Source organism: Augochlora pura, chromosome 7 (genome assembly GCF_028453695.1).
Source record: "Augochlora pura isolate Apur16 chromosome 7, APUR_v2.2.1, whole genome shotgun sequence".
In the NCBI taxonomy this organism is placed as follows: domain Eukaryota; kingdom Metazoa; phylum Arthropoda; class Insecta; order Hymenoptera; family Halictidae; genus Augochlora; species Augochlora pura.
Genome location: NC_135778.1, coordinates 9,935,415 through 9,961,431, shown reverse-complemented (window position 1 = coordinate 9,961,431; position 26,017 = coordinate 9,935,415). Strand labels below are relative to the sequence as shown.

General features: G+C 40.7%; 1 protein-coding gene across 16 annotated transcripts in view; it reads left to right on the top strand.

The window, feature by feature from the left end:
* Positions 1 to 26,017, top strand: part of Shaker (potassium voltage-gated channel protein Shaker) — a 246,968-nt gene that overhangs the window by 127,270 nt on the left and 93,681 nt on the right. For 4 of the 16 annotated variants that reach the window (XM_078186994.1, XM_078186993.1, XM_078186988.1 and 1 more), the window contains exon 2: positions 412 to 1,032. The exons of 7 other annotated variants lie outside the window; for them this stretch is intronic. In XM_078186994.1, the coding sequence (XP_078043120.1) occupies positions 959 to 1,032 (74 nt within the window). In that variant the 5' untranslated portion in view covers positions 412 to 958. Of the gene's footprint in view, positions 1 to 173; positions 1,033 to 26,017 lie in introns of those variants that run through there. 5 more of the 16 variants (XM_078186992.1, XM_078186991.1, XM_078186990.1 and 2 more) reach the window with 4 other exon arrangements.

The following is a 26,017-nucleotide window of genomic DNA, read 5'->3' as shown; positions in this document are numbered from 1 at the left end:
AATTATTATATTTCAAGTATAGAAATGAATTCTCACTGGCAATGTTACCTCGAATTTACTTCTGCAAATAAGTCAGTCCATGACGTTTCCGGCAAGAATCGCTGAATACATCAAAGAATAAAAATTTGTCCACAATCTCCGATCATGCACGATCACGTAGCAAAAGATTTCGAAATCCTAGATCAACTAACCCACGTCTAATAAATTCTCAAAGCTGAGCCACCTTTCGTATGATTCTGCAAAACCGCATCGACGACCATTTCCAAGTGAAAATCCCAAGGCATTTCAACCCTCTGATTACCATCAATGACTACGGACACCCCAAGTTTGAACACTTCTCAAACTGCCTCGTAACTCCTGGACAGAGGATACAGCGGAGTTAATCGAGTAGTTGGTCGGTGGAATCCATAGGTCGGAGGGTTTCCAGTGTTCAGGTTCTGGTGGGTCGAGTCTGTGATCAGGTCCTTTATCCGCGATAAAGGGACGCGCAGTGTGCAGACGCGAGTGGAGGGGGGTCTTGGGATATCCCTAGTAGGAAGTGAGATTGTGAAAAGAGGAATTAGGGGTGGCTTCGAGGAGCTGAGCCACGCTTTGGCACGGCACGGCACGGCACGGCGCGACACGATCCACGACGCTGTCCGAAGGTGTTCGAAGGGGATATGCTCGACCTTGGTGGTCGCCGGTCTCGCGAGCTATTTTAAAAGGGGAGCAAGGACGCTTATGGAGCCGGCGAGCACGGTTCCTGCGGCCGGGAACGAAACGGGCAGACGACGACGACGGTCGATCCGGACGGCCGACTGAAAATAGAGACGGCCACGGTCCACGGAGACACGAGATGACACCGGCAGAGGACACGGAACCAGCCAGCACCTAGGTTCTCTCTCTCTCTCCGACGACGAGGTATTATGAACCTGGAATGGCCATCATCGAGTCCTCTGTTGCCCGAGGAGATTGAGGTATGGCCGCGGTAGCCGGCATCTATGGCTTCTCAGAGGAACGACACGTCAGATATCCCGAGCATCGGCAGCATCCGTGAGTTTCACGTGAAAGACGCCCGAATAATCGATATACTATCCCCCCGAAACCACCCGCACCCAATCGCGATCTACAGGGTGTCTGGTGAATCGACCAACAATCGTCTAATCGGTTCATCAACATGCCGATCGATGGTTAGATCGTGCTCGTTACCTGAACAAATTATGCTATTTCTTTAGCTTAACAGGTTCGCGGGCAGAGAAACTGTAATGAGCTGCAAAAAGAGACAGGTGACTTATTTTTTAATCTTAATATTAAAGTGCATGGTAATTTCAAAAAATAAACGGTATATAGAATTGAAATCACGATGGCTTGTTTTAGCATACGCCATTTTGCATCATGATGAAAATAAATAAAATAAAATAAAAATGAATAGAAAATATTTATAGCATATATTATAATTAATATTTTCCATTCCAAGTAATACCGAAATTTAAAAGACAGCATTTCAATTATAGCAAACTAGTCTTTTATAACCTCCAAAAAATTCAAATCACTTCATTCGATATAAAAAGGTTTTAAAAGATGTTCGAATATTAATGCGAGTCATTGTATACTATATATTACAAACTTTCATTTATGATTGCATCGATTATAATTAATAGAAGCATCGCGTTACTTTATTCATTACGTACGATATATAAGCTAGTTTTTAGGTTAAAGAATTGTTTGAGCTTAGCCTATAAAAGCTTCTCGGATAATCTTCACATATTTTGCATACATGATTCTATAAACTCTCCCAAATCGAATGTTATATTCTTTTAATTTTATAAACGTATCAATTCGTTAAAATAATATTTTAAGCTACAGAAGCTCTGATGCCGCATCGATTATCGTTGGAGAGTTTATAGAATTGTTCTCTTCCGAGAATTAAAGGGCATAGCCGATTAAGATGGTCAAAACTGCCCTTAGAGGATTAATTTTTCTCAGATTTTTTGCTCGCCTGCAACATTGTCAAAAAAAAAAATGAAAACCCAATGTGTCGATGTTTTTTACTTTCAGAAGGAAACTACTACTTTTCTAGTTTACCGCGAGTGTGGATTAAGTAATTTTAAACGTTATTACATCGAAACAAACAATTTTTAAACCCTGAAAATGCGAATTAAGCGAGCAAGAGTTAAAAAATTGTTTGTTTCGATGTAATAACGTTTAAAATTACTTAATCCACACTCGCGGTAAACTAGAAAAGTAGTAGTTTCATTCTGACAGCAAAACACATCGACACATTGGGTTTTCATTTTTTTTGACAATGTTGTAGGCGAGCAAAAAATCTGAGAAATATTGAGTACACGAGCCGTGATAGATAGGGAATTAATGTAAAAGTTTTGGCAATTTAAGTTTTCGAGAAATCTTCATTTTTCCGATTTTTTGGAGGGTTTTTCATTTTTGATAATCACAGCTTGCAACTGAAAAATCTGAAAAAATTCTATAACATCCGGCTTGATGTCCAAAATAAGCCATATTTTTTTCAAAATTTTAGAAAGTCGCTAAAGTTGGAAAAATGCCGGAAAACCGCGAAATCTAATTTACCCTGTAACTACCCTCACGGACAAGTTACAGGGTTAAAATTTTGCACAGATGAGTTTTTATTGGTCAGCTATCGAACGGTATATGACTCATTGAATAACCTCTAAGGGCAGTTTTGACCATCTTAATCGGCTATGCCCTTTTACAATGATAATCATACTACAAAGAATTCACTGCTAAATGATTCACGTGGCAGAGAACGATCCAGACACCCTGTACACTAATATTTCCGGTTGACAGGGAGCGACAAATTTGGCCGAGAAAGTCCGCTTCGTTACTTGATTGGAATTGGGGCATTGTCCTGATCGAAAATAGGTGAACCTGGTATAGAGCGCGCCGGTCACTAGATTGAACCGGATTCATAATGCACAGTTAATTAGGACCGGCGATGACAGTGCAAATGTTTCTCTTGTTCAAGACGCTTGGCTAGATTGGTTCCGATTTATAATTCATTGCTAATTAGACCGTGGATCTGTACACACTGCCGGCCGATCAAATGTGTTAAAGCGTCCAGAAACGCAAAGTTTGATTAATCCAGGATCCGGTTTAACGAGTATCACTTTTAAATGAAATTCGAACGGTCCGCGACGTGTTTGTTGCGAGAATCTCGTTGCGACGAAAGAATCGTTGATAATCGTCGAATTAAATTCAATGAAACGAATGGAAATTATTTAAATACTGCGACGGTGCGCGGAGTCGTTTCGCCGCTGTTCAAGCGTGCATTGCCGTTGTTTTCAGCAAGGTAAAGACCATTAACGACGATTGTAAAACGTTCGATTATTGTAAAAATTCGATATTGACCAGCGAAAAGACTGTTCACATTTGCCGAGTTTAAAGAATATCGAGAATAAAATAAATCGGTAGATACGGAATTTCGCTCGTTCGACCGTAATACCAGGCGGACCGACAGCTGTTTAAACGCTCATCGATTTCATATTTGTTTGACTGTAAATTACACGAAACTTTCAGCGTGCCGGATTATTGTAGAATTACCAACAGGTAATTGTAAACACAGTTTCGAGCTAAAGTGATCATAATTGGAATACGTTTCGATGCGATTAAAATCCATCCATCTGCAACACACACACAGGCGTATTCCACGTTGAATCGGCAAAGTCGATAAATGCGATGAAAAAAATTCAAGGTCTCGACGCGTGTTTCTGATAAAAAAAGGAGGATGCCATCAGCTGTCGGAATGTTAGATAATCGCTTCGGGACGTTCAGAAGAATTCCGCCAGGCTGATTCAAGGTTCATTTGCCAAAAAATTAGAAGCACTCGCGTGGATGATCGGGATGCAGGGATTATTTGGTTGAAAGGGCTTTAGACGGGTGTCAAAGGAATCGATCAGGGAGGCCGAGCCTTGAACCGAATCGCTAGGGAGAAATGCGGACGGTTTGTTTAAAGAAGTAAGCGGTCAAATGGGACGTTAACGCAACCCAGTTCTTCCTTGAACAACTTACCCTGGAAAAAGGAACGGGAACTATCGAGCTAACTTCACCATATTTCCGGGAAGCATAAAACGTAGTCCGTCAAAATGTCTGCTTTTTATTCGACAATTCCTTTTAGGCTCAGCTCATCTTTTACACCAAAGCAGTCGTAATTCGGTTTTCCGGTATAGTTTGTCATAAAAATGCTCTCACGAGAAATTTGTTGAATTTATTTATTCGTGTAGATGTTACTAAAACTAATCGGCAGTTTTCTTCCCACTTTTTAAAATTGCGATTCAACAGTTAAGAATTCTTTAAATAATAATTCAAAAACGTCTGTAATTTCATCCTTAATTCAATTATTGGATTCGTATAATATTACAATTCGATTGACCCGCTTTACAGAGTATATAAATATATTATAGTTATAAGATTAACATATTTGCATTAACTGTTGCTAAATTTAAGACAAGATTCCATGAACTAATTATACGATTATATAATATTCGATGTTTTAATAATATTTGACACGTTACTATTATACTCTATTGTTAATAGACTTTTCGATCATTATATTTTAAATAACAATTTTAGAAGAAGCTCTTTTTATTTATTTTTATATATACATATATACAAAGTATACAATATTGTATATAGATGGTATATATATATATATTGTATACAAGTATACATAAAAATAAATGAATCACGTTATTGCAACTACTGCTGAGATTGTTGTCTAAAAAAGAAATTATCGAATGGTTTATTAACAGAGTTCCGACATATATAACGTGTTAAATATTAAAGCATCGTATATTACAATACAAATCGTGCCAAGTTTAAGTGACTCAAAATATTACAAAATAGTGTACATTAATGATGTGTAGACGGTGCTATACAATATATACGATATTGTATATAAATTGAATATAAATATCGTATACACGTATACATAAAAAAATAAATGAAACAAGTAATAACAACTTCTGCTAAAATTCATATCTAAAAAAGAAGTTATCGAAAGGTTTATTAACAGAATTCCGATAAAATAACGTGCCAAATATTGGAGCATCGAATGTTAAAATAAAACTCGTACAAAGTTTAAGTGAATCCAGTCGTTGTTACAAAATGGTATGCATTAATTGTGTATAGACAGTGGTAGATTAGCAATACGAATTGTCAAAAATTCTGGTAAACTGTAACCGAATGTTTTATCGGCACGATCGAAATGTACGCGAGTAATTTTCAAATGGGAAAGGTCGGACGGAAAATACGGGAGAAGTGAACAAATCGGGAACGGAAATTTGGCGAACTGTGTGGCGCGAACAACTCTTGATATATCGAGCATTACACACCATTAACAATTGAATTCCCACGTTCTCGAATTCCGCGATAATCGAGGCGAAAGAATCGCCGGATTTTTCGTCGAATGATGGCGTTCGGGGCGGGGGATAGAGAAAAATGGGAGAATCGGAAAATGGTGTCGACCGTGTTCCAATGGAAAGAGAACCGAAAACACGGATGGTGGCGCGCGATGAAAACGACTCACATTTTCGAGTTCCCCGTTTGTCGTTTGCCGCCCGCCGCGTCGGTCGTTACGCGACTCAATAATGCAGATCCATGGTAGGCACGGTCGAAGGACACGTGGTTCGCGTTACTTGGTGGCGAAGGGGATGCTCGAACAATCGTTTCGCCAAGTGACTCTATACTCGGCCTATCGCGTCGCAGAATTCAAATCGCTGAACGCTTTTTTCTCTCCGTTCCCCCTGGTTAACTTGCTATCGATCTTGGCACTGGCTTTACACGCGTGAACGCTCTCGTAATTAGTTCCGCGATTCCGTCATTATCTTCTAACGGCCATAGTTATATCGCGCATAATTTTAAACGTAATAAACGCGACAGACCGTCGGCACCAGACACGAGAGTTCGCTACAAATAACTTATGCTATCGCTGGAATCTACTTCGACAGGGAGATACGGTACTTCGTTTCTTTACTGAGTAAAATCCGAGCGTTAAATTATGTTTATTTCAGAATTAAATGCAATCTTTTGATGTAATTCAGCAGGGTTGACGATTGAACAAAGGCTTGCGTCGTGCGACGATGATTTTAATTGAAATGGTCTACAATTTATCAGAGATACGGTTAAAATATTAGATTACTTAGTCTGTAGTTGAGTGTACTTCTGATTATTTTGCATGTTTTCACTAATATTATAGTCTCGCAACAGTTAACTTTTTAAAAATGATACAGCTTCAAAATTTCAATAATACAACTCCTGACAATAATTTCATACATAACTCGACAAGTTTTTTCGAACAACATACTTGTATAGTTTGTTTCAAGATATTTATTTAACAGAAATTTCCTGAGTTCGCTATAGACAGAACGCACTTGATAACTCTTTGAGGCACACGATTTTAAAGGAAATAAGACCCTTAATTACATAGAATTGTTTTCAATACAAGAAAATGGGAGAAGACGTTAATATCAATTATTTAACGTAAGATAATATTTAAAATGCGAACAAGAAAGAGAATTAGTGTGAAACATCAAATAACATGTTCTTTGAAATTATAAAACAATTTATTCACTTATAATCAATTTTGAGAATCACAACAGTGCCAACAATTTATTAAAGCATTTCGACTTGTGCACATTATTATTTCCACTTATTTATGCATTTATCGTTGATACGTAACATTGCCAACTGAATGGATAACTTTTAATAAAATACAATTCGTATAACCATAAGTAAATTCAATTTTTCGAGTTGAGTTAAAATATATACCCCGCCATGCATAAAAAGCCTATTAAACTTCAAAGAGTTAAAACATTCGATAATCAGTTTCCTTTTGATGAAAATGTCAAAAGATTTTAGATTTTTCAACTAAAACGACGATTTCGAAATCTACGCGAAAAATATCTTTCCCTATATTCTTAAACCTCGTTAAACATTAAGAATTGGCGAACGTTAACAATTGGTCAGATCGGCCGTGATGGAACGTTGGGAAAAATGATTGATCGAGTAGAAGGCCGAATGCGAGCATTTACGTTGGCAAGGTAACATCCCTGCGGCTGTCTGCAGAAGTCCGAGGGTATAGCGGACTAATTGCCGATCTCGGTGTTCTCTCCTCCGCTTTCTGCTTCCTTGTGTATTAATAACGAAGCATATGGGATGCACGTGTGTACGGAAGGGTTGGAAAGGTTCGCGGGGCGGCGAGAGGTTTGAGACGCGCCACGGTCGCGGGTTAATTGATTTCCAATACCGGGGCTGACCGGCCTTCGGACCCGCGTAGAAGCGAACTGTGTATCCGTCGCCTCGCATAATCGGCCGATACGTTCACCACGGGACACACTGTATATCGAACAGCGGTAGTGAATTCGTAATTCCCGAGCTGTTCCGCGAGGCGAAGTAGCAAAGAAAATATCTCCGAACTTTTCTTAGATAATCTGCGAACACCGCGCAGTGCAGAAAAACGACGTAGTTAACATAAAAGTGAAAGAATTTTCCATAGAAATTAAGTAAAACGAAGGTTTCTTTACGTTAATGCTGAATTGTTGCGGAATTAGCGAAAAATACAATGTAAATTTACAGCATTTTTTAATCCTGAAAATTGATGTTAAAATTGAAATATTCCACGAAAATTGTGATTTATTCAGTACCATGTACAGTTGGAGATTTTTACGACATGCGATACATCATATCCGAGTAGATTTCGACAGGGTGATTTGAAATGTAGTTGCAAATACAATTTCAGCGAAAAAACACTGTCGAAGAAATTGCAGATTAATCAAGAAATTATGATTTTTCGGATCAATAAACTATAGTATGGCATTTTTTAGACTATCTCCATTTACATACTGTTTAGCCCATAAAAACTATGCATACGTCATATAAAACAATTGCGAAATTAAATGAAGTAAAATATAAAATTTTATAAAATATATAGAGAAGAAAAACTCAAGTGTTTACGTTTTTCATGCTGGAGTTCATTCTATTTCTCTTAATCCCGACATTATTTATGACAGGTCGCTGTCACATTCCTCAGCCGAACAACGTATAATGGCAACATCGTCCTAAAACTGCTCAAAATCTGTCCGAGCTTTTACGGACTAAATAGTATATAAATGAAGACACTCTGAAATATTCCATATCAGAGTTTATTAATTCGAAAGATCAGAATTTGTTTAAGACAGGCATTTCTATCGTATCGATATTTGTTGAAAAGGGTGTAGTAAAGCAAACGGGGCATATTTTGATTAAATCAACAGCTTTTGAAAAAAGATATACGGTTTTATATATTTATGTAAACATCCGACATTTCATATGCACCAACCTAATAGTAACTTAGTTACTGATCAAAGAAACTGGTAAATAATAAGTCCACAGTAGCTTTAGCCGCGGGAACAGTATGGCAAACTTTGCAGAGATGTTTTAAACTACATTCAGACGTCTTTGAATGCTACCGGCACATTTTTCGCTCGAACTGCAATAAAACACGTAACATTTTCAGAAAAATCTGCGCTTACTCATACGTGTATTTATATCAAGAAATTAAACTCGATGATTGTATAATTATCGGTGCTAAAGGTGTCTCCAGATTGTGTAAACGTTTCTTCAATGAATTTCCAAAAATGCCCACGGATAACGCGCTCTTTTAACAAGAGTTCTTGGCAGCTCTCGGGGAAACTTTACAAGACAGCGGCGAAGTTCGGGGGCTCTTTACGCTTTCGATTGGATTCGACGGCAGACAGAGGGTCGTCGAGTGTCGGGGTCGATTAAAAATGTCGAAATGGCCGCGCTGCCAATCGCACGTGTCCCCCGGCCGATTGAAATTTGTCAGGCTTTCGAGCATTATGCCGCGGATCGCAGCATATCAATATCAGTTGGCCGCGTTCTGTTCGGAACGACTGCTCGTTTGTTCGGCCCCGTGATTTCCGCATATTAATTATCACCGGCTGACTTCGGGGCTCGTTAGTTACTGTCTTTTTCCCTACGTCGGACCCCGGCGTACAGGCGGACGGCCCGCTACCGGGCCAGAGAAAATGGTTTGATCCGTTATTGATGCGCCGGCCATCCGCGAGGAGGTTTGATAAATGGTAACGGCCGCGAGAACCAGCAAAGGGGGCCACCAAAATGGCGGCCGGGACCCGGACACCCCGGATAATTAATCGATCGCCAGTGGCCCTTAATGTCGTTATAACTGCCGTCTCGATGACGATCGCTATAGCTATTATTTTTAATGGCCCGCACCAATCAGAAATCAATCTGTCACGGTCGCTCAGACGATCTTGTTTATTTCGCAACAACTATTGTCTTCAAAATCTCGCAACAAACATCTTCGAAAATCTAAGGAACAACATCGAAAAGATTCCGGCTGTTTGCTTCGCTAGCAAGAGAACAATTTATGCAATATTAATCATTCTCAACGATTGGAAACGGTCAAAGTTTCGTGATTTTTTTCATAGAGAACAACAAAAAATTCTAATTTCCTAAGCGATGATAACAGCAATTATGCAGTATTTTATTGCGGTTTTGCAACATTGATAGTCTCACAAAATGGTGGAGATATTTCTATGATAAAGACTAGACTGTCCAAGATTGAAATTGTTGTTGCAAATCAACACAACATTCAAGTTATCAAAAATTCGAGTATATCTAGTAATAACTAGACTGGGAATTTTTATGCAAAGTAGAAATTGTTAGCACCGACTGCAAGTTGTCTTAGCCACGTAGACATTTAAATCCATTCTTAATCATTTTAACGAATGAAATACTACAAGATTATACAAGATTAATATAGAAATAATGCAAGATTATCTTTCAATTCTTTATATATTTTCACTGCGTTAGATTTGATGCACTCATTTTCGTCCTAAACGCAATGAATCTGCAATCTATTAATAAAAATAATTCCAATACAAGATGTGAAATTTTATAATGACACCAAAATTCCTTTCCCGAAACATTTCGTCCAACTTCAAACGAAATCGGTCGCCGACTAATTCGTCGACGTGACGTGCATTCGAGGCCCGCAAAAAATGAAATGAAATTTCATCGAAGTTATTCGAGTGTTGGTACCAGCCCCGCCGATGCACGGGTAACAGGGGATGGAGTTCAGCGCCGAGAATTGTCGGATCCCCGATGTTCGCGTGTACCTGTTTCGCTCTCTATTCTTTCGTAGAAACAAGTTCCGGGCGGAGCGCCGGTTTAATCCGACGGATATACACGAACGGTTTTCCATGTTGGACTGGCGTCGAGCTGGCGTCGCGACGGCCGGCATCGTCGGAGCGGCATCTCTGAATACGGTGCAGCAACCCAGCACGATTTCGACCTTACCGACCGCCTCTGATATCCGCGTTTGATACACTAAAAGCTGGAGGCGATTCGAAATGAAACCGTCGGGAAAATCCCCGGGAAAGCTGTCCCGTTTCCGTTCGACCCGCGATAACACGCAACGGAATCCGCTACGAGAATCCCGCGTCGCTAGCCGACTCGTTTTTTCCTCAATCAGGAAGAGAGCTCTATCCAAGGTGCTTGCAATAATTGAGATTCTTTTCTGCAAAACTGAAAAGCGATTATTATTAAAACATCGGAGATATCTCATTTCGGGTTCGAGGAAATAGAAATAATTTTTTCGTTGAAAAATGTTCATAAACTTGGGAGTGTTTGTAGAGTTGGATTAGGTAATTCTTTTTTAATTATCAGATGGCATGTATTTCTTTTTTTAATCATTCTAACGAGTCAAACATTTTCGAATTGTGCGAATGTTTGATCTATTCATTTTTCTCATAATTGCATAAAATCGACAACCTGTGAAATTTTCTGGATATTTTGCCTCCTCGTCGCGGTATTATTGTTACTCTTTTCATTGCAAAATGTTCCGTAGGAATATATACATCTAGTCGATTACTTGTGTATGTCTCTTAAGGGATGATCCTACGATTTTACTAATCCTTCAGAAAAAGTAATTTAACCTCGATGTACAACTCTTGGTGATTAAATATCGCTAATCGCTTTAAAATGCATTGCAACACAATTCGTCGCGAATTAATATCATTGATACAGTAGTTACACCGCAAGTGTTTTCTTTCGAAAATATTATCCATACCAAAAAGAACAAAATTGATGAGAGTTTAGAGATTCCCGATTTCAACCGGGCTTGCGGAAAAAGATTTCATAGTTCGTGGACGTGAGAAGTTCGTTCCAGACCCGATCGTAACGGGAACGTTTGATTTAATTGAACAAAGTAATGAGGAAATTGCAATCGTTATAACGAGAACTCCGCATTCCTTCGAAGTCATTCCTTTACTTTCGTTCCCTTCGAAAGGCTGGCAATTAGCATTTTCGAGCCGGCTGGAAATGCCAATTAACAGGCGACCTTGTTATTATCAGTTGCCGACCTATGCGAACGTGATTCAGGCTTCAGCGGATTCACCGATTGAATTTCGCGTATCGGCGTTGCATCAGATTTTTCTGATCACGCGCGAATGTACACGTTTCAGTAGCAGCGATGAACACGTAATAGTTATTCCGATAACTAGATACTCCATGTAATCGTTAATTGTTACTGGCCTACAATTCGGTTAATTGCGTCGAGCTGTAATTAACAATTACAGAAAGTAACTCGTAATCGAGTTAGGACGCATTTCAATCGTCCTAATTACCAAGCGACTCGACTATGGAGAATCTTTTAAGAAAACAGTATGGAGGTTAGTCTCGCTTGTAATATTCCTACGTCGAGGAACAATGAAAAACAATGGCTAATAAAAATCATTTTATACTTTACCAGGGATTCGTATGCGTATAAATTCGAGCCGATACTTGTAGGGGATAGTTTTCATCGTGTCGCACGCGCGTAATGGTAAAATACGATGAACGGTTGTAGACAGCATGGCAACGTGCTCGCCTGGCGATTCATGGTGATTCCCATGTGACTGGGCGTTCATCGATCCGCGCACGGAAATAGGCGAGTGACCTATACCCCCCGCGAGGATTTTCAACGAGCCGAGAATATTTCTCCCCCAGAAGCTCCTTTAAAAATAATTTGACGCAATAGATTACAGCACAATCGTTCTTACGACGTGCTCAATAATCTCCTAGCCCCCTAAGCCCTCGATGAAAATGATGCAGAAATAATGCGGAAATAATGCTTGTCCTGCGCGCGCCCTCCAACACAGCACAATTTTCGTTGAAACATTTTTTTCCCCCGCTGCGTCTACGAATAATTTCTGGTGGCAGAGCTAAGTGACTCACGCTCTGCGAAACGAAAGGACAAAGGATGTCAGAGCGAATACTAACTGCAACGCGGAAGGAATTTATGGCTTGAAAATTCAGCAGACGCAGCTGCTAAAAGGAGTCGAGCTTCAGTCAAGAGCTGTTGACGGAATTGCAAATCGTTCCGAGGCTAAGGCAACATGGTGGTGCCAGAATTCAATAGCTGCAGGAAGCAATGCAAAAGTAATTGCTATTTATTCTCCATGGTACCTGTTAATGTATAAAATGCAAGGAAGCGTGCCGAGGAGTCTGTTAAAACTAAATCTACTGACATTTTTTGAATATACTGAAATATTATTTTTTAAACAGATTACAAAAATAATGAATAAGCTACATATGTAACTATAAATGCACTATATAAAAATTAGTTTTTAAATAACCGCTGTATTTTACAGTTGATTACAGATACATGGCGGACAGTTTAGCATGACCAATGAAACATAAAATAATTTTTACGTAACAATTAGAAAACATTTAGTTTTTTCATTTATTATGCATATACATTCCTTACAAAAAAGATTCTAGAAATTGATAAATCGAGATTTCTCTTCCGCAATTCAGATACTTTTATTCAAATGAAAATACAATGTATTGCCGCACTTTTCGCAGATGACGGGTCTCTCCCGTAAATATTTTCAATCAACATTTTTGTAATTCTGTTTTCTATTTTTTTACAATATCCAATTTGATATATTTTTCGTTTCGCACAGATTCCAGCGTGGATATTGTTAAAAAAGCTCCAACAAAAGACCCTTCACGGTTGATAACGATATAGAACATAAATCAAGAGAAAAACAGAGATAAACAATGGAAAATTATGTAGTCATATATTACAGAAAAAGTTGTGAAATGAGTTGAGGAAAAGTATAAATGTTGAATTGAAAAATTTTGCTGATATTTCAAAAAGTAGTCGTTCGACTGATAGGTCTAGAATTACCGAAAGAAACTAATGTTTCCATCGCCTTAATTTATTTAAAGATTTCAGAGAATTGGAAATTGCTCAAAGATCCGCGGCCTGGTAATTGCTTGCGATTTCAAAGAGAATCATCAAGCCTGTGAAAGCACGATGCGTCCGTAATTGCGATTCGCTCTTGATAAACGATACGACGGTGTGATTACGTTATTAGGACCCCGATAATCGGCGAGACGATTATGCTCGCGATTATCGACGTCCTACGTCGCCATAACGGAAACTGCTCCGCCGGTAATTGAGCGGACACAGTCGCGCGAAAGAAATTCCTTACTTAGCAAACAGCGATAACGATATTCCGCAACAATTGTCCCCGTGACAGGGCGCGGCGCGAGATAAAAGTTTTTCCTATTACCGAAGGAAATTGCATAGAATGCAGAGGGAGAACGTCCGCGAGGAACCTTTCGTGGAACTCGATAAAACGGAGAGTAATCCCGTGCCAGGGGATCCCGTAGTAGACTGTCGGTCCGAGGGCCAGCTCCGCCGGCAGCCTCTTTTTAAAATGCAGACGCATAATCGACCGTTGAAAGCGATAAATATTCATCGACACGGGCAGTTCGCTGAGCCCGCGGGGGAACGCATTCGTTCCAGCACGATGCATCTACGAACTCGCCATCTTGATCCGGATAAAAGGCGCGCACCCCTTGCTCTAATCAACATAAAAACGCAACAATAAACAGCTCGTCAAATTTTAAGTGCACGACTTAAGGCGCAGACTTTATTCTTCAGATAGCTGTCTTTGACAAGTATATTTCACATAACTCAAAATATTGCCATTTAGGAGAAGGATATCGAATTTGATGTCCTCTATTACGTTATACATAATATGTATATTTCATAAAAGTGTTACATTTAAATGAAATATGATAAAAGTGGAATATATACAATATAATTATATTAGGTTGGTGAATATGAAATATCGGATTTTTAAGTGAGTATACACTTTTTTCAAAAGCTATTGATTTAATCAAAATGTGCCCCATTTGTTTCAATACACTTTTCCCACCGCGAGTTTAATTCATAAATGTCTGTCTTCAAGAAATTCTGATTTTTCGGATCAATAAACTATAGTACGGAATCTTTCAGACTGTCTCCATTTATATACTGTTTAGACCACAAAAACTATGCATACGTCATACAAAACAATTGCGAAATTAAATGAAGTAAAATATAAAATTTTATAAAATATAGAAGATTTATTTCAGATTTTCAGTGGCAGTGGCTTCGAGCGCAAAGGGTTAATAGTCTCTAACGTCCGAGAGGTAGTGGGGAAGTTACAAAAATGCGGTAAAATGCAAGCGCGTGATTATTGTTGTGACTAGTCTCAATTTGGAATCATACAATTCCGAGCTATTCAACATGCTTCGCGCGGTGGGTAATGGAACAGCCACGCGCCGAGGGCGAACCTACTGGCAACGTCTTATCGCTGACGTCAGGAAGAAAAACTCAAGTGTTTACGTTTTCCATGCTAGGGTTCGTTCTATTTCTCTTAATCCCGACATTATTTATGACAGGTCGCTGTCACATTCCTCAGCCGAACAACGTATAATGGCAACATCGTCCTAAAACTGCTCAAAATCTGTCCGAGCTTTTACGGGCTAAATAGTATATCCCTTAGCGGACGGCTGGCGGATATATCCGCCCAAAATACTGCGCGCTCCAATACCCGTCGTCCACAGCGAAGCTCGCCCGCCGTCCGCAAAGGGATATAAATGAAGACAGTCTGAAATATTCCGTATCAGAGTTTATTAATTCGAAAGATCAGAATTTGTTTAAGACAGGCATTTCTGTATCGATATTTGTTGAAAAGGGTGTAGTAAAGCAAACGGGGCATATTTTGATTAAATCAACAGCTTTTGAAAAAAGATATACAGTTTTATATATTTATGTAAACATCCGACATTTCATATGCACCAACCTAATAGTAACTTAGTTACTGTTCAAAGAAACTGATAAATAATAAGTCCACAGTAGCTTTAGCCGCGGGAACAGTATGGCAAACTTTGCAGAGATGTTTTAAACTACATTCAGACGTCTTTGAATGTTACCGGCACATTTTTCGCTCGAACTGCAATAAAACACGTAACAAAGTATCGTGCATTTATGGCCTCGTTGCGAAGGCGCGACTTCGATCTTTGAAAGCCGTGGTAGTTCCATTTTGTGAAAAGAATTCTCAAGATTATAGATAACAGTAATTCGTCACAGTATCGCAATTTCTACTTGCTAACGACTATACTAACGATTCTACATTCTAGGTTCGATAAAATCGCGAGAAAGAATCGTGCAACGAATTTTAAGACTCCGTTGCAAAGAGGATATTCTAATCTTCGAATTCGTTCTACTTTGAGTCACACAAAAAATGTTCTCGAAACTGTATAAAGGATTGAATCTGGAATATCCAGAGGAAAGATAGCGTTTACTTCCTCCGCGCGTAGCCCTGTACGGAACAAACGCATTAAAAAAAGAAGCACTTAAACGATCCGAAAGTAGATACTTCACGTTGCAAAACAAGCTCGGTTGGACCATTGTCCGATCTTTTTCCCACGAAGTTACAGCGATCTAAAAGCCGACTGCTCTTCGCCAGAGATTTAACGATCGCCGGAGGAGCTACCGGGTGTCCGCGCGTAATTGTAACAATTGTGCGCGCGCTGGATAATGTTTACCATCCGTTTGCCGACACCCCGTAGAACGCGAGGGACGGTGGGCGTCCGCGTGCGAGCGTGCGATCGATCCGGCCGAGCCGCGCCGCGATTCGCGACACATTTTCCGTTCGCGCGTGCACCCGACCGCTTCCGCGCCTTTTCCCACGGGTTTTCCTGGCTTCATGGCATCGCGCGATGAATACGCGTCACGTATGAATGCGTGCATCGTTAACTCCCCTCCATCTCTCTTCCCCCCCCGCCCGCCCCCCCCCCCCCCCCCCCCCCTCTTCGGCGCCCCTCGCCGACCGCGACGCGGAACGACGCGCGAAAATAGGAACAAAAGAGAGGAGAAGCTCGCGGAAGCGCACGGCTAATGAACCCATCGATTTTTCCGGTACCGCGTTCGGGCGCTGCTACTCGGCAATGGACAACGATTCCCTCGATCACGGAGAATAGATCGAGGGTAACGAATTTCCTGCAAGAATGCGGGGAAGCGCGCGGAAAATTCCGGGGCGGAGTTCCCGCTCGAGCGGCTCGTCTTTAACCTACGTACGCTCCACGGAAATATGCTGAAGCTGTTCTATGATTTTCTGCCATTTCGAAAAAATAAAACGGTGAATAAACCAATAGTCAGTGTATTAAATGTACGCGTTGTATTGTAATCCAGTCGCAGAAAAATCGACGGTTTTGAGGGCTTTACGACAGTAAAGGGGTGAATTTTCTCCGGATGATCGTACGAGAGCTGAAACTAAGATGATGTTTGCGATTTTCTTCCCCAAAATACACGGAGCGGTTCTTCCTGAAACTTTCTAGGTAACTTGATAATTATCGAAGGAATATAGAATCTTCTTAGATATTTTACAATCCGTTTTGTTACTGTACAAATGTAAGATTACCCGTATATATAAATAAATGAGATTAAATTAAGTTAAATTGAATTAAATTACATTAAAAAGGTACACAATTTTCTATCGAAAACTATGAAGTAACAATAAACGGATATACATTTCGTCAAATTTAAAAATGAAGAAAGAAAAAGATAAATACAACATTTTTTGATCTTTGCAATTTTTCCCCCAAAACGAAAAAAGCGATTCTTATTGACACTGTCAAAGTAATTTGCCCCACATTCGATTGCTTCATCGGAAAATATGAAATACGAATGGACATCCATAAACACTTTTACGAAGAGATCTAAACGATGTTGGCAGTTCGGAAACGATAAAAATCGCGTCGCAAACAAAAATATTACAGAAAGCAGTATTGAACAGCTTTCATCGCGAATTAATCACGCAACATACTGTTGCGTAATCTCGCAAGCGAAAATTTCGCGAGCCCGTCGCCCAGAACTGCAGGGAGCTGATGCAAGTTTCCGCGCAGCGGGGTCGCGAGAGACAAGCATTGTTTACGAGGCGATTTATTCAGGTGGTCGGCGTAAAAAGCGCGAGCCACGCGTTCCCCGTCATAAAACTCGCGGACGTAAAGCGATATTAATTTAACCTTAGCTCGTAAAGCCCGTCTATTCGGCCAGCTTCCGGCGCTCTGCATGTTCCAGGGACGCGACCCCTGCACCCGGGCCACGGGGCATCACGGTGCAGATCTGTTCGTTCTGATTGGATCGGTCGACCCGCGGTACCGATCGAAACGGTGCTCGGCCGACGCGGCGAACGCAAATTGCATCAAAGGTCAATTTATCGAGTCGTTCAGGGCGCAGAAATTCCTGCTAAAAGAAGCAATTTCCGTGGGAACGCCTGCGGAATGCAAAATAACGCGTGCTCAAATCTGATGATTCGCGATTTCAGCTCGAACAAAGGCTTTCTGCCTATTCTATGCTCTTTGGGCCACTTGGTTAGAAAAACAATCCCGCTGTTGTCGACTTCTTCGAGAATTCTCTTGGGAATCAGATTCCTGGTCATGTGGCGAGATTTGGCTCTCGTAACTTCAACTATTTAGTATTTTGTGTTGAAGGTAACTGTGAATCATATCTTATATAATATACAAGATGTCCCAGCATCGGTAGCACAACCGAGAAAGAAGTCATCGCACGTGAAAAGAGAAACGGGAAGACGAAATAAAATTTCAGGTTTCGTTGCGAAGAAAATCTTCGACTTTGAACATTCAGCAAGTATGCGTTCACCTAACTATAGAACCATAAAAATATACGTTACAATTTAGTTAACTCTAAACTCGCTTTCACATGATTACAAAGGGCTAATTAAAATGATAAACCATAGTAATAAAAATATCTATTTTGTAGAATCATATATTAAAATCATACTACTTATACAACACTTGAAATGTCGAATCTCCAATTCGCGGTCCAACGAGTCGAACAATACGAGGTCAGAGTTCAGTGTTGTTAGAATTTCGCTAGAAATGCACATGAATCTGCAGTTGTGGGGTTGCCATGCTGCGGCAGTGCATGCACTTGTAGCGTGACGTGGCACGGCTGACGCGGAACCGTTCCCGAAAACTGCATTTGGTTTCCCGGGAACGTCGCGGGCACGTTTTCTCTTCCCGACGAGATATCACGCGCGATTGTTTGCTCCTTTATCGTATTGCCGTTCGACCCGTTTTCCTCGGCGCTCGTCTCGGTACGTGTGCCGTCTCCGACGAGTTTCCCTTCGGAGAGTCGCGTCCACGACGTTCGCTGATCAACCTCGTCCTGCTTTCCGTGCATCCGGATTGGAGGAACACTCACAAATCGGAAACTGTGCGAACAAATGTCTAAATCTTTGAATAAAATCCACCGTCCACCATTTGTTGAGAAATTAAAAAGGGGTTAGCTCCTTGTCGTGGAAAGATGCTTCGGATACTTCATATGATTTCAACCACTTGTACTATAACAACGAGTCAGACTCGTGACGAACATTTCGTACATAATTTAATAAATATAACTGCCAGTCGTTTCTATTAAATTGAAACAAAATTTAAATCTTCTGTCGTCAAAATTTGGAAATGGAAGTGAATGAAGACAATCAGGAAAGAAAAATCCTCTCGTTCCATCAAGGAAATTATTAAGAACGAAAAGATACTAATCGACGCAATTTTGAAAGAGATCGTAGTGCAAGGGGTTAAAGCAACTGCGCATATTCAATGTTAGCAACAAATATCACCAAAATGATGTATTATCGTCGCAGTAACACAACCATTTCGAACATTATTTCTCATGCTTAGACAAATGATAAATTGTAAATTAAATGGTATCGTACATCGAATTTTATTTAATGCGATAATAGAAAAGTGAAATAGGCTTTCATTCTATTTCGCGCGAGATTGATGGCCGGTTAGGTGAATAAACGAACATTGCTGCATGCTGCGGTCCACGAGTCGATCGCTGTCGAGTTGCGAGCCAGAACGCGGCTCGAGCTTCCGCGTTTGCCAAAATTCGCGGCAATAAATTAACTTCTAGGCCCTGGCTGGAATTGTCGGTTGCAAGGTATTAATAGGATCACTTCAAAATGGACTCTGGGATGTCGGTGTGGGGACGTTTCGCTTCAACAGTACTTCCAAGGATAGAGTCCCTGTCTGCGACATATTCCTTTCAGCCGAAACGGATGAAACACCCGGTACAAATATACAACAGAGGCAGGTGTACATATAGAAGCTGGAAGGCCGCAAGGGGGTAACTTTTCGAGAAGAAGTAAACGGGGAAAGATGAGCTCGCTTCCCACGAAGTCTCTAGAGTCGAGTAGTCACTGGGGACACCGAACTCTTTCTCTCTCGTTCTGTTGTGTCTCTTCGATCTTCCTCGCCTCTCACGTTTTCTCTCTTTCTTCGTCTTTGTTGCTTTCCTTCTGTCCTGCTCTATTGTGGTTAGAGGTGACAGCTAGCGTGGAATGTACTCGCGAAGCCGAGTCAACTTCGCGCTGGTTCCGTATGCAGAGCTATTATACAGCCTCTAACAGAAAGTATTCGTAAACTTTGGAAATCGAAGTAACTTTATTGAAAATGATCTAAACGACTTCAATTTTGCTTTTCATGTTAAAGGAACTAGTTTACTATATAATGACCAAAATACACTTTTTTTATAGATAAAAAAGTAAACAAATCTTTGAACTTTTCTATCCATGTATGATATGAAAATTTAAAAAATTTCGTCGATCTGGGTAACTTACATGCGTACTGAAAATTTCTTTGAAATTGATTACATAGTCGAGCCACAGTCACCGAAGATCTTAACATTACTTCTTCTTGGACAAAGTCCATAAAAAACTGCGATTTTACGAGCTTTGTTTGTAACTCATAATAACGTCACTTAGTCCAGTGTTTAAAAAGTTATTCCGTTTAAAAGCTTCGAATACTTTTTGCTGGAATACAATGAGCTGGTGTCTAGATAAACTACAGTCGTTTTTGACCAGCGTAAAGAACGTGAAATGTTCGATAAAATATTTTAACGCAATCTGTAGCGAGAGAACTTTGTAATAATTTTCCTGGTGCCATTTAAAAATTACAATTGCTCGACAAGTCGTTGCAAAACCACTTGTTTGCGGAACGTCTTAAACTAACATTCTCATTTCGCATTAAATTAACCTCTTCAGGGATGAATTTTTATAGTAAAGAACAATCTATTCTTATTTATCATCCATCTCATTTCATTTGACGAAGTTTTTTGGTATTGCTGAGAGATTCTGCAGTGAATAGTTTTTCAACTGATTCTCATTTTCTTTACACCTATAATAACCATAATTTTAAAAAAATGAAACGTACACGTACGTGGCAATTCCCTGAAGAGATTAAGAAATTGTCTTGCAGTTGCATCTATGTATGGATCTATCTATAGATCTTGGATTTGTTGTTCAAGTTAAAGCCAGTTGACTAATTGCAAAATATGTAATTTCCATTGTTTCGTTAGATTAAAAGCTTTCGCGCGGTACTCGAATGATACCGTGATGCCAATTGACGGTTTGCAGAATACTTGATTTCGAACTGCTGACCAACTTCCAGGAAAATTTTCTACGACGGTGTACTCGCATGTAGACGATAACACGATCACTGTTAGCTCGTCCAGGTTATACTACGTTAGAGCAGCTCCATTACCACGGCACACATTTTTCCGGCATCGGAACCGTTAACAGCGTTACCGCCGCAGCGGACCTGCATCAACTTTGTTATACAAAGTGTTCGACATTATTAAGAACAATTTAAGGAAGGATGGTTCGCTAACAAGTTTCACTTAATACTGAAACTATCGAGCCCTAAATTTATTCAAACCTGGTATCATTTTCCTCGTGGTATATACTTGAATAAGCAAAACTATTAAGAAGTTTCTCATAGAATGATATTTGTAATTTCAGTAATAATAAAATAAGAAACCAATAATTTTGACTTGTTCGGTAGCTCTTTTATTGAAGGAATACATTTTCCAGCTTGAGGGAATAGATCCTAAAACACAAACATGAATGTTAAATTTCATCCTGAAATTTAACTATTGACTATTAATATATTGACTATTTAAGTTAAATTTATGTATTTTATTCGAACTGCTTGGTACCACTAATCGTTCTGTTTCCAACGTTGAAGGCATTGATGTGGATAAATGAAATCTAAATAACGAAAATCGGATCATTTCATTTTAGGATAAGGGCCGAAGAAGAACACTGTCGCATTTCTTTCATATATCAACCGTTTATGTAAAATTCTGGAACCATTCAACTTTCATTCGAATCTTCCCCAATAAGAACTGAACGTCTTAAAAACGTACAGTCTACGTCTCTTAGGTCTGAACATCTTACGCTCCAAAATATACATCTTTGAGACGTCTTATTTCAGACCTTAAAAAGACGTTCAATTTGGAATGTCATTAGACCATGTTAAAGACATTTCGATTTGTAACACGGGACGTTTCTAAGACTTTTTTAAGACGTCCGTAGGATATTCGAAACACTTTGTCTGTTGATTTTCTTTTGTTCTAAACGTTGACGATGTTAATGCAGATAAAAGGGACGCCACGTATAGCAAAGTGTCGTGGCTTTTTCTCGTTTCGTCGAGCAAATGGCTTTATCGCGGCCAGGGCTCGCCGCTCGCGGGAAAACTCTAGATCGCGGACATTTTTATGGGGTCAAGTTTGTTCGCGGTTTACGCGTACCGCGGTGCAACCTTCCAAGTTTCTGTTTAACCTACTTGCGAGTCGAGCTTAGACCGCGGGAAGCCAAGAGCGGGTGGGGGGGGGGGAGATGGGGGGAAGGGTCCCGGTCACGATTCGAATTGCACCGGGTCCGATCTTTTTTTTTTCCACCGCGACGAGATTTTGGAAACGATCTCCTCATTGGCAGTCAGTCAGCACGTCCGTGACGCATCCTGCCCTGACGCCAACTTTCCGATTGCAACGCGTCCGGTAATAAGAACGCTTCGATGACTTCGGAGATAGCGACGGTTCGACTTCGTCACGAGCTGAAAAAAGAACTGAAGGACCTGCATGGTTTATACAGTGCTGCTCGCTTAATTAATAGAAATGTGGTCTCCCGCTTCCAATTAGTATAAAGAGAAGTTAAACCGTTGCTAATGCATCTGTTCTTTCTTTCTCATCAGTCTGGTGTTAAAGTTAATTATAACGACGGGCGGCCCGGTTAAATGCTCATTATGCGCGACTGTTCCGTGCAATAGTTGGCACAATTTATGACAAAAGTTACTCCTCATGCAGAGAATGGGTTGACAAAATGGCGCTTTCTTTGGGTCACGCTAATGCCAGCAGCGCGGCCACCACTAAAACTGCTGTAAAACAGCGTCGAAAAAATCCAACATCATTTTTTTGGATATGTTGTAAAGAGAAGAATATAATTTTCAAGGTCACGATGATTCCAATAGTGAAATAAATATTTTTAATTTAACGCAGAGGTTTGAATCTGAACATTGTAAAACTTTCGAGAAGGGGTCCGTCCCTGTGTTTCCAACCACACGGTAATACGAGGGCAAGTTTCCGAAAAACAACTCGGCGAGATTAAAGTTGAAGGTTCGACCTTTAAACCAAGCACTGATAAATTGCAGTACGATTTTTTTCCACGTAGTCGCAACAGATCAAAGGTCGGCAATACTCAACCCAAACGGCGATTGCTTACGCTTTGATCTACTCCAACATGTTCTCTAATTTTCTTGCGAATAAAGAAGAATATTTTCGCATGGCTGGTTAATCCTCGACCGAAGTATGGTAGCGACTACATCAGTCAACTTTAAATAACTCTACATTAATGTACGTTTAATGTAATTATTTAAAAATTATATAATGCTCTATTAACGTTTGCAATGTCTCAACATAGATTTACTTGCGCTTACGAAATTACATATTTATACATTATTTAGTGAAACAATAACTAGCAAACAATTGGCTGGCTGGTTAAGGGACGAGGTAGCCAAAGGAAAACCCAAAAGTCGCGTGTCACGCGTGGCCGCTCGAGTTTGCTCAATTTTCGATTTTCACAAAACGCTCGATACTTGATATACTGCGAATTTCGACTGTCTTATTTCGATGTACTTCGCGGCCCCGTCAGTAGCATCGATCGTCGTTTCGAAACACGCCCTCCCCGCCGCAATTCAAATCGATCATGGCGCGCGAACGTCTAGGAAACGTGATGCGACGCCCCCGCGGCGCAAAGAAAGGCAAGCTGGTCGGCTCTCGCCGAGGTTTAACAAAGTCGAGAGAGAAAGAGAGGGAGAGAGAGAGAGAGAGAGAGAGAGAGAGAGACGGAGAAGAGGCTTGCCAAAACCGTTTCCCCCAATCAGCATCGGCAGGGATCGCGGTCGAGCCTTGTCCGGTCGGTCGAATCGATCGTCGAACGAATGCGGGCCCGGCTTTTTCCGCATTGTGTTTGACTCGGGTTTGTAACTTGACCCTGAAACCATTTCCCGAGCGAGAATCGACCCCGATGACGACTGGCCGACCCGTTTGGCAGGCTTGGCCGGCCTGTGAAATATTCTCGGGTCCTCGCACAGGGTCGACGAGTTGGATAGGGGGTAGTTACAGGGTTCGCGACAGACACACTAACCCGCGTCGGCGCACGTCGTCCTCGATCGAATTTAGTCGCATTTTGCAACTAATTTCCAAATACGATAAACATACATCCACGATGAAACTGCTGTTTGAAAACGGTGTGAAAAGACCAGCCTTTTAGTTCGTAGACATTTTAAGACGTTTTAAGACAGCTCATCATTTGTCATGGAATGTTTCCAAAGATTGAAGTCCAAATCTGTCGTGTGATAGAATTTCCATACCTTCCTTTTCTGTTAATTTGTTCATCCTATTTTATTCCTGTTTCAAATTCAAAATATTATAATTTCCAACGAGTTCCTTTTGGTTTACAACTTGGAGAAAACACCTTCTTTATTCGAAGAATGCTTTGCAGTTTGTAAATGTTTAAGTTGAATTATCTGAAAATAATTCTAAGAGACTGCATGCTTGGTGCTGAGCAAATTACTGAGCGAAACAAAAGGAAACTAGTTGATGCTCCACTTGTAGTTTTTAAGTGAATACATATATAAAGTATTTGTGCGGAAATTTTTACGACTTTCATTAGTCAATCCAGTATTGATAGTAATTCCCAAGTCCAAATGCAAATGGTTAGTACAGCAAAAAGATGATTATTTACAGAAACTATCAATTAACTTTGTCACAGGATTATAATAAAAGAGCAATTATTCAAATTAAAAATAGTTTATTATATCTTGAAATAATTAAAAATTCATTTGTGTAATTTTTATAAAGTTTCAGTGAAAAACTCGAAATTCGAAAAACCGTGTATTTAAACTATCACTGTCGTGATCGTATTAGACGAACTTTTCTATGGTTTAAGTAAAATGTAGTTAAATGGCTACCGATGATTTCTATATGTTGAAGATCGAAGGATATTGATAAGATTTTTTTTTGAAAGAATGTGATTGGATGGTAAAAGATCGAGAGCGTCGTGCGGCGTGTTGGCGCAATGGAGTCGATAAGGGTAGCTGGGATTCCGTCGGCTGGCGCCATCTAATAATGATCCGCGGCGTTATCATCCCGCAACGCGAGTCGGCGCGGGGGTAGCACGGCCCGTTAGGGGATGATAAGTCGACTCGCAGGGCTATGCAGGCTGCGCCGCGTTTTTGTTTACGCCAGTCGATCCGAAACGAAAAACCGATCGGCTCGCCAAGCGGACGGATGGCGGCCCACCTCTCCGCTCAGCTCCGCTCAGGTCCGCTCCGCTTCGGTTCCGGCTTCGGCCTCGGATTCGGCTTCGGCTTCGGCTCGCGCTGGCACAACCGTTCGAGCGCCAGCTCCTGACCAGCCGCGATTCGCGAGCCTCGAGCTACGACAGTCGCTCGCACGGCTCCGACAAACAAAATGCTGTCCGACGACAGGACCATGTGGTTAGCAGTTTGCTGACGGTGCAACGCGTCCGCCGCTCCGACAGTAGAAGATGGGGTGAGAAAAGGAAGAGCAACCGTAGATAGAGAGACACACGGTGGGGAATACCGAACCGATATCGAATTCGAATCGAACCGGGACCACGGCCACCGCGAATCAAGCCGACCGACGTCCGATTCGCTCGCGTGTGATTACGTGTGAGGGATCGAGGGAACCAGTGCCGGTGATAACAGCGCTTTCAGTGATGCCGCACGAGGACACGCACCGGGGGTTTACGCTTCCTGGACACGGTGTTACGCCACGCGGACGATCCATCGATTTCCTCGCGATCGCCGACTCGACAACCCCTATTGTGACGGTAAACCCGTGAACCATCATCCAGAATTTTTTCTACGGAAACTATGGGACGTATTCAGCCTAAGAATTCAGAAACTCTTTAATGTACCTTTCGATGGTATACAGCATTTTATTTGATAATAGATACCCACTGAATCGAAAATCGTGGCTCGAGAAAGTGACGCTTTGTAGATGACACGATGTAGACTGACGGTAAAAATGACGGGTCCCGTTTGAGAAAGTTTCCTACGGAAACTAAGCGACCTATTGAATCTAATCTTTAAGGAAAATATTCGGATGATCGAAAGTTTTAGCTGAAAAAGTTACTCTTTGTAGCTGGCACGATATCGACTGCGGTAAAAACGACCTTTCTTTGACAATATTTTTTACACCACCTACAAGACATAGAGATACTAAAGTATCGGGGCTTATTGGCACAACTTTCAAGAGTATGCAGATATTTTT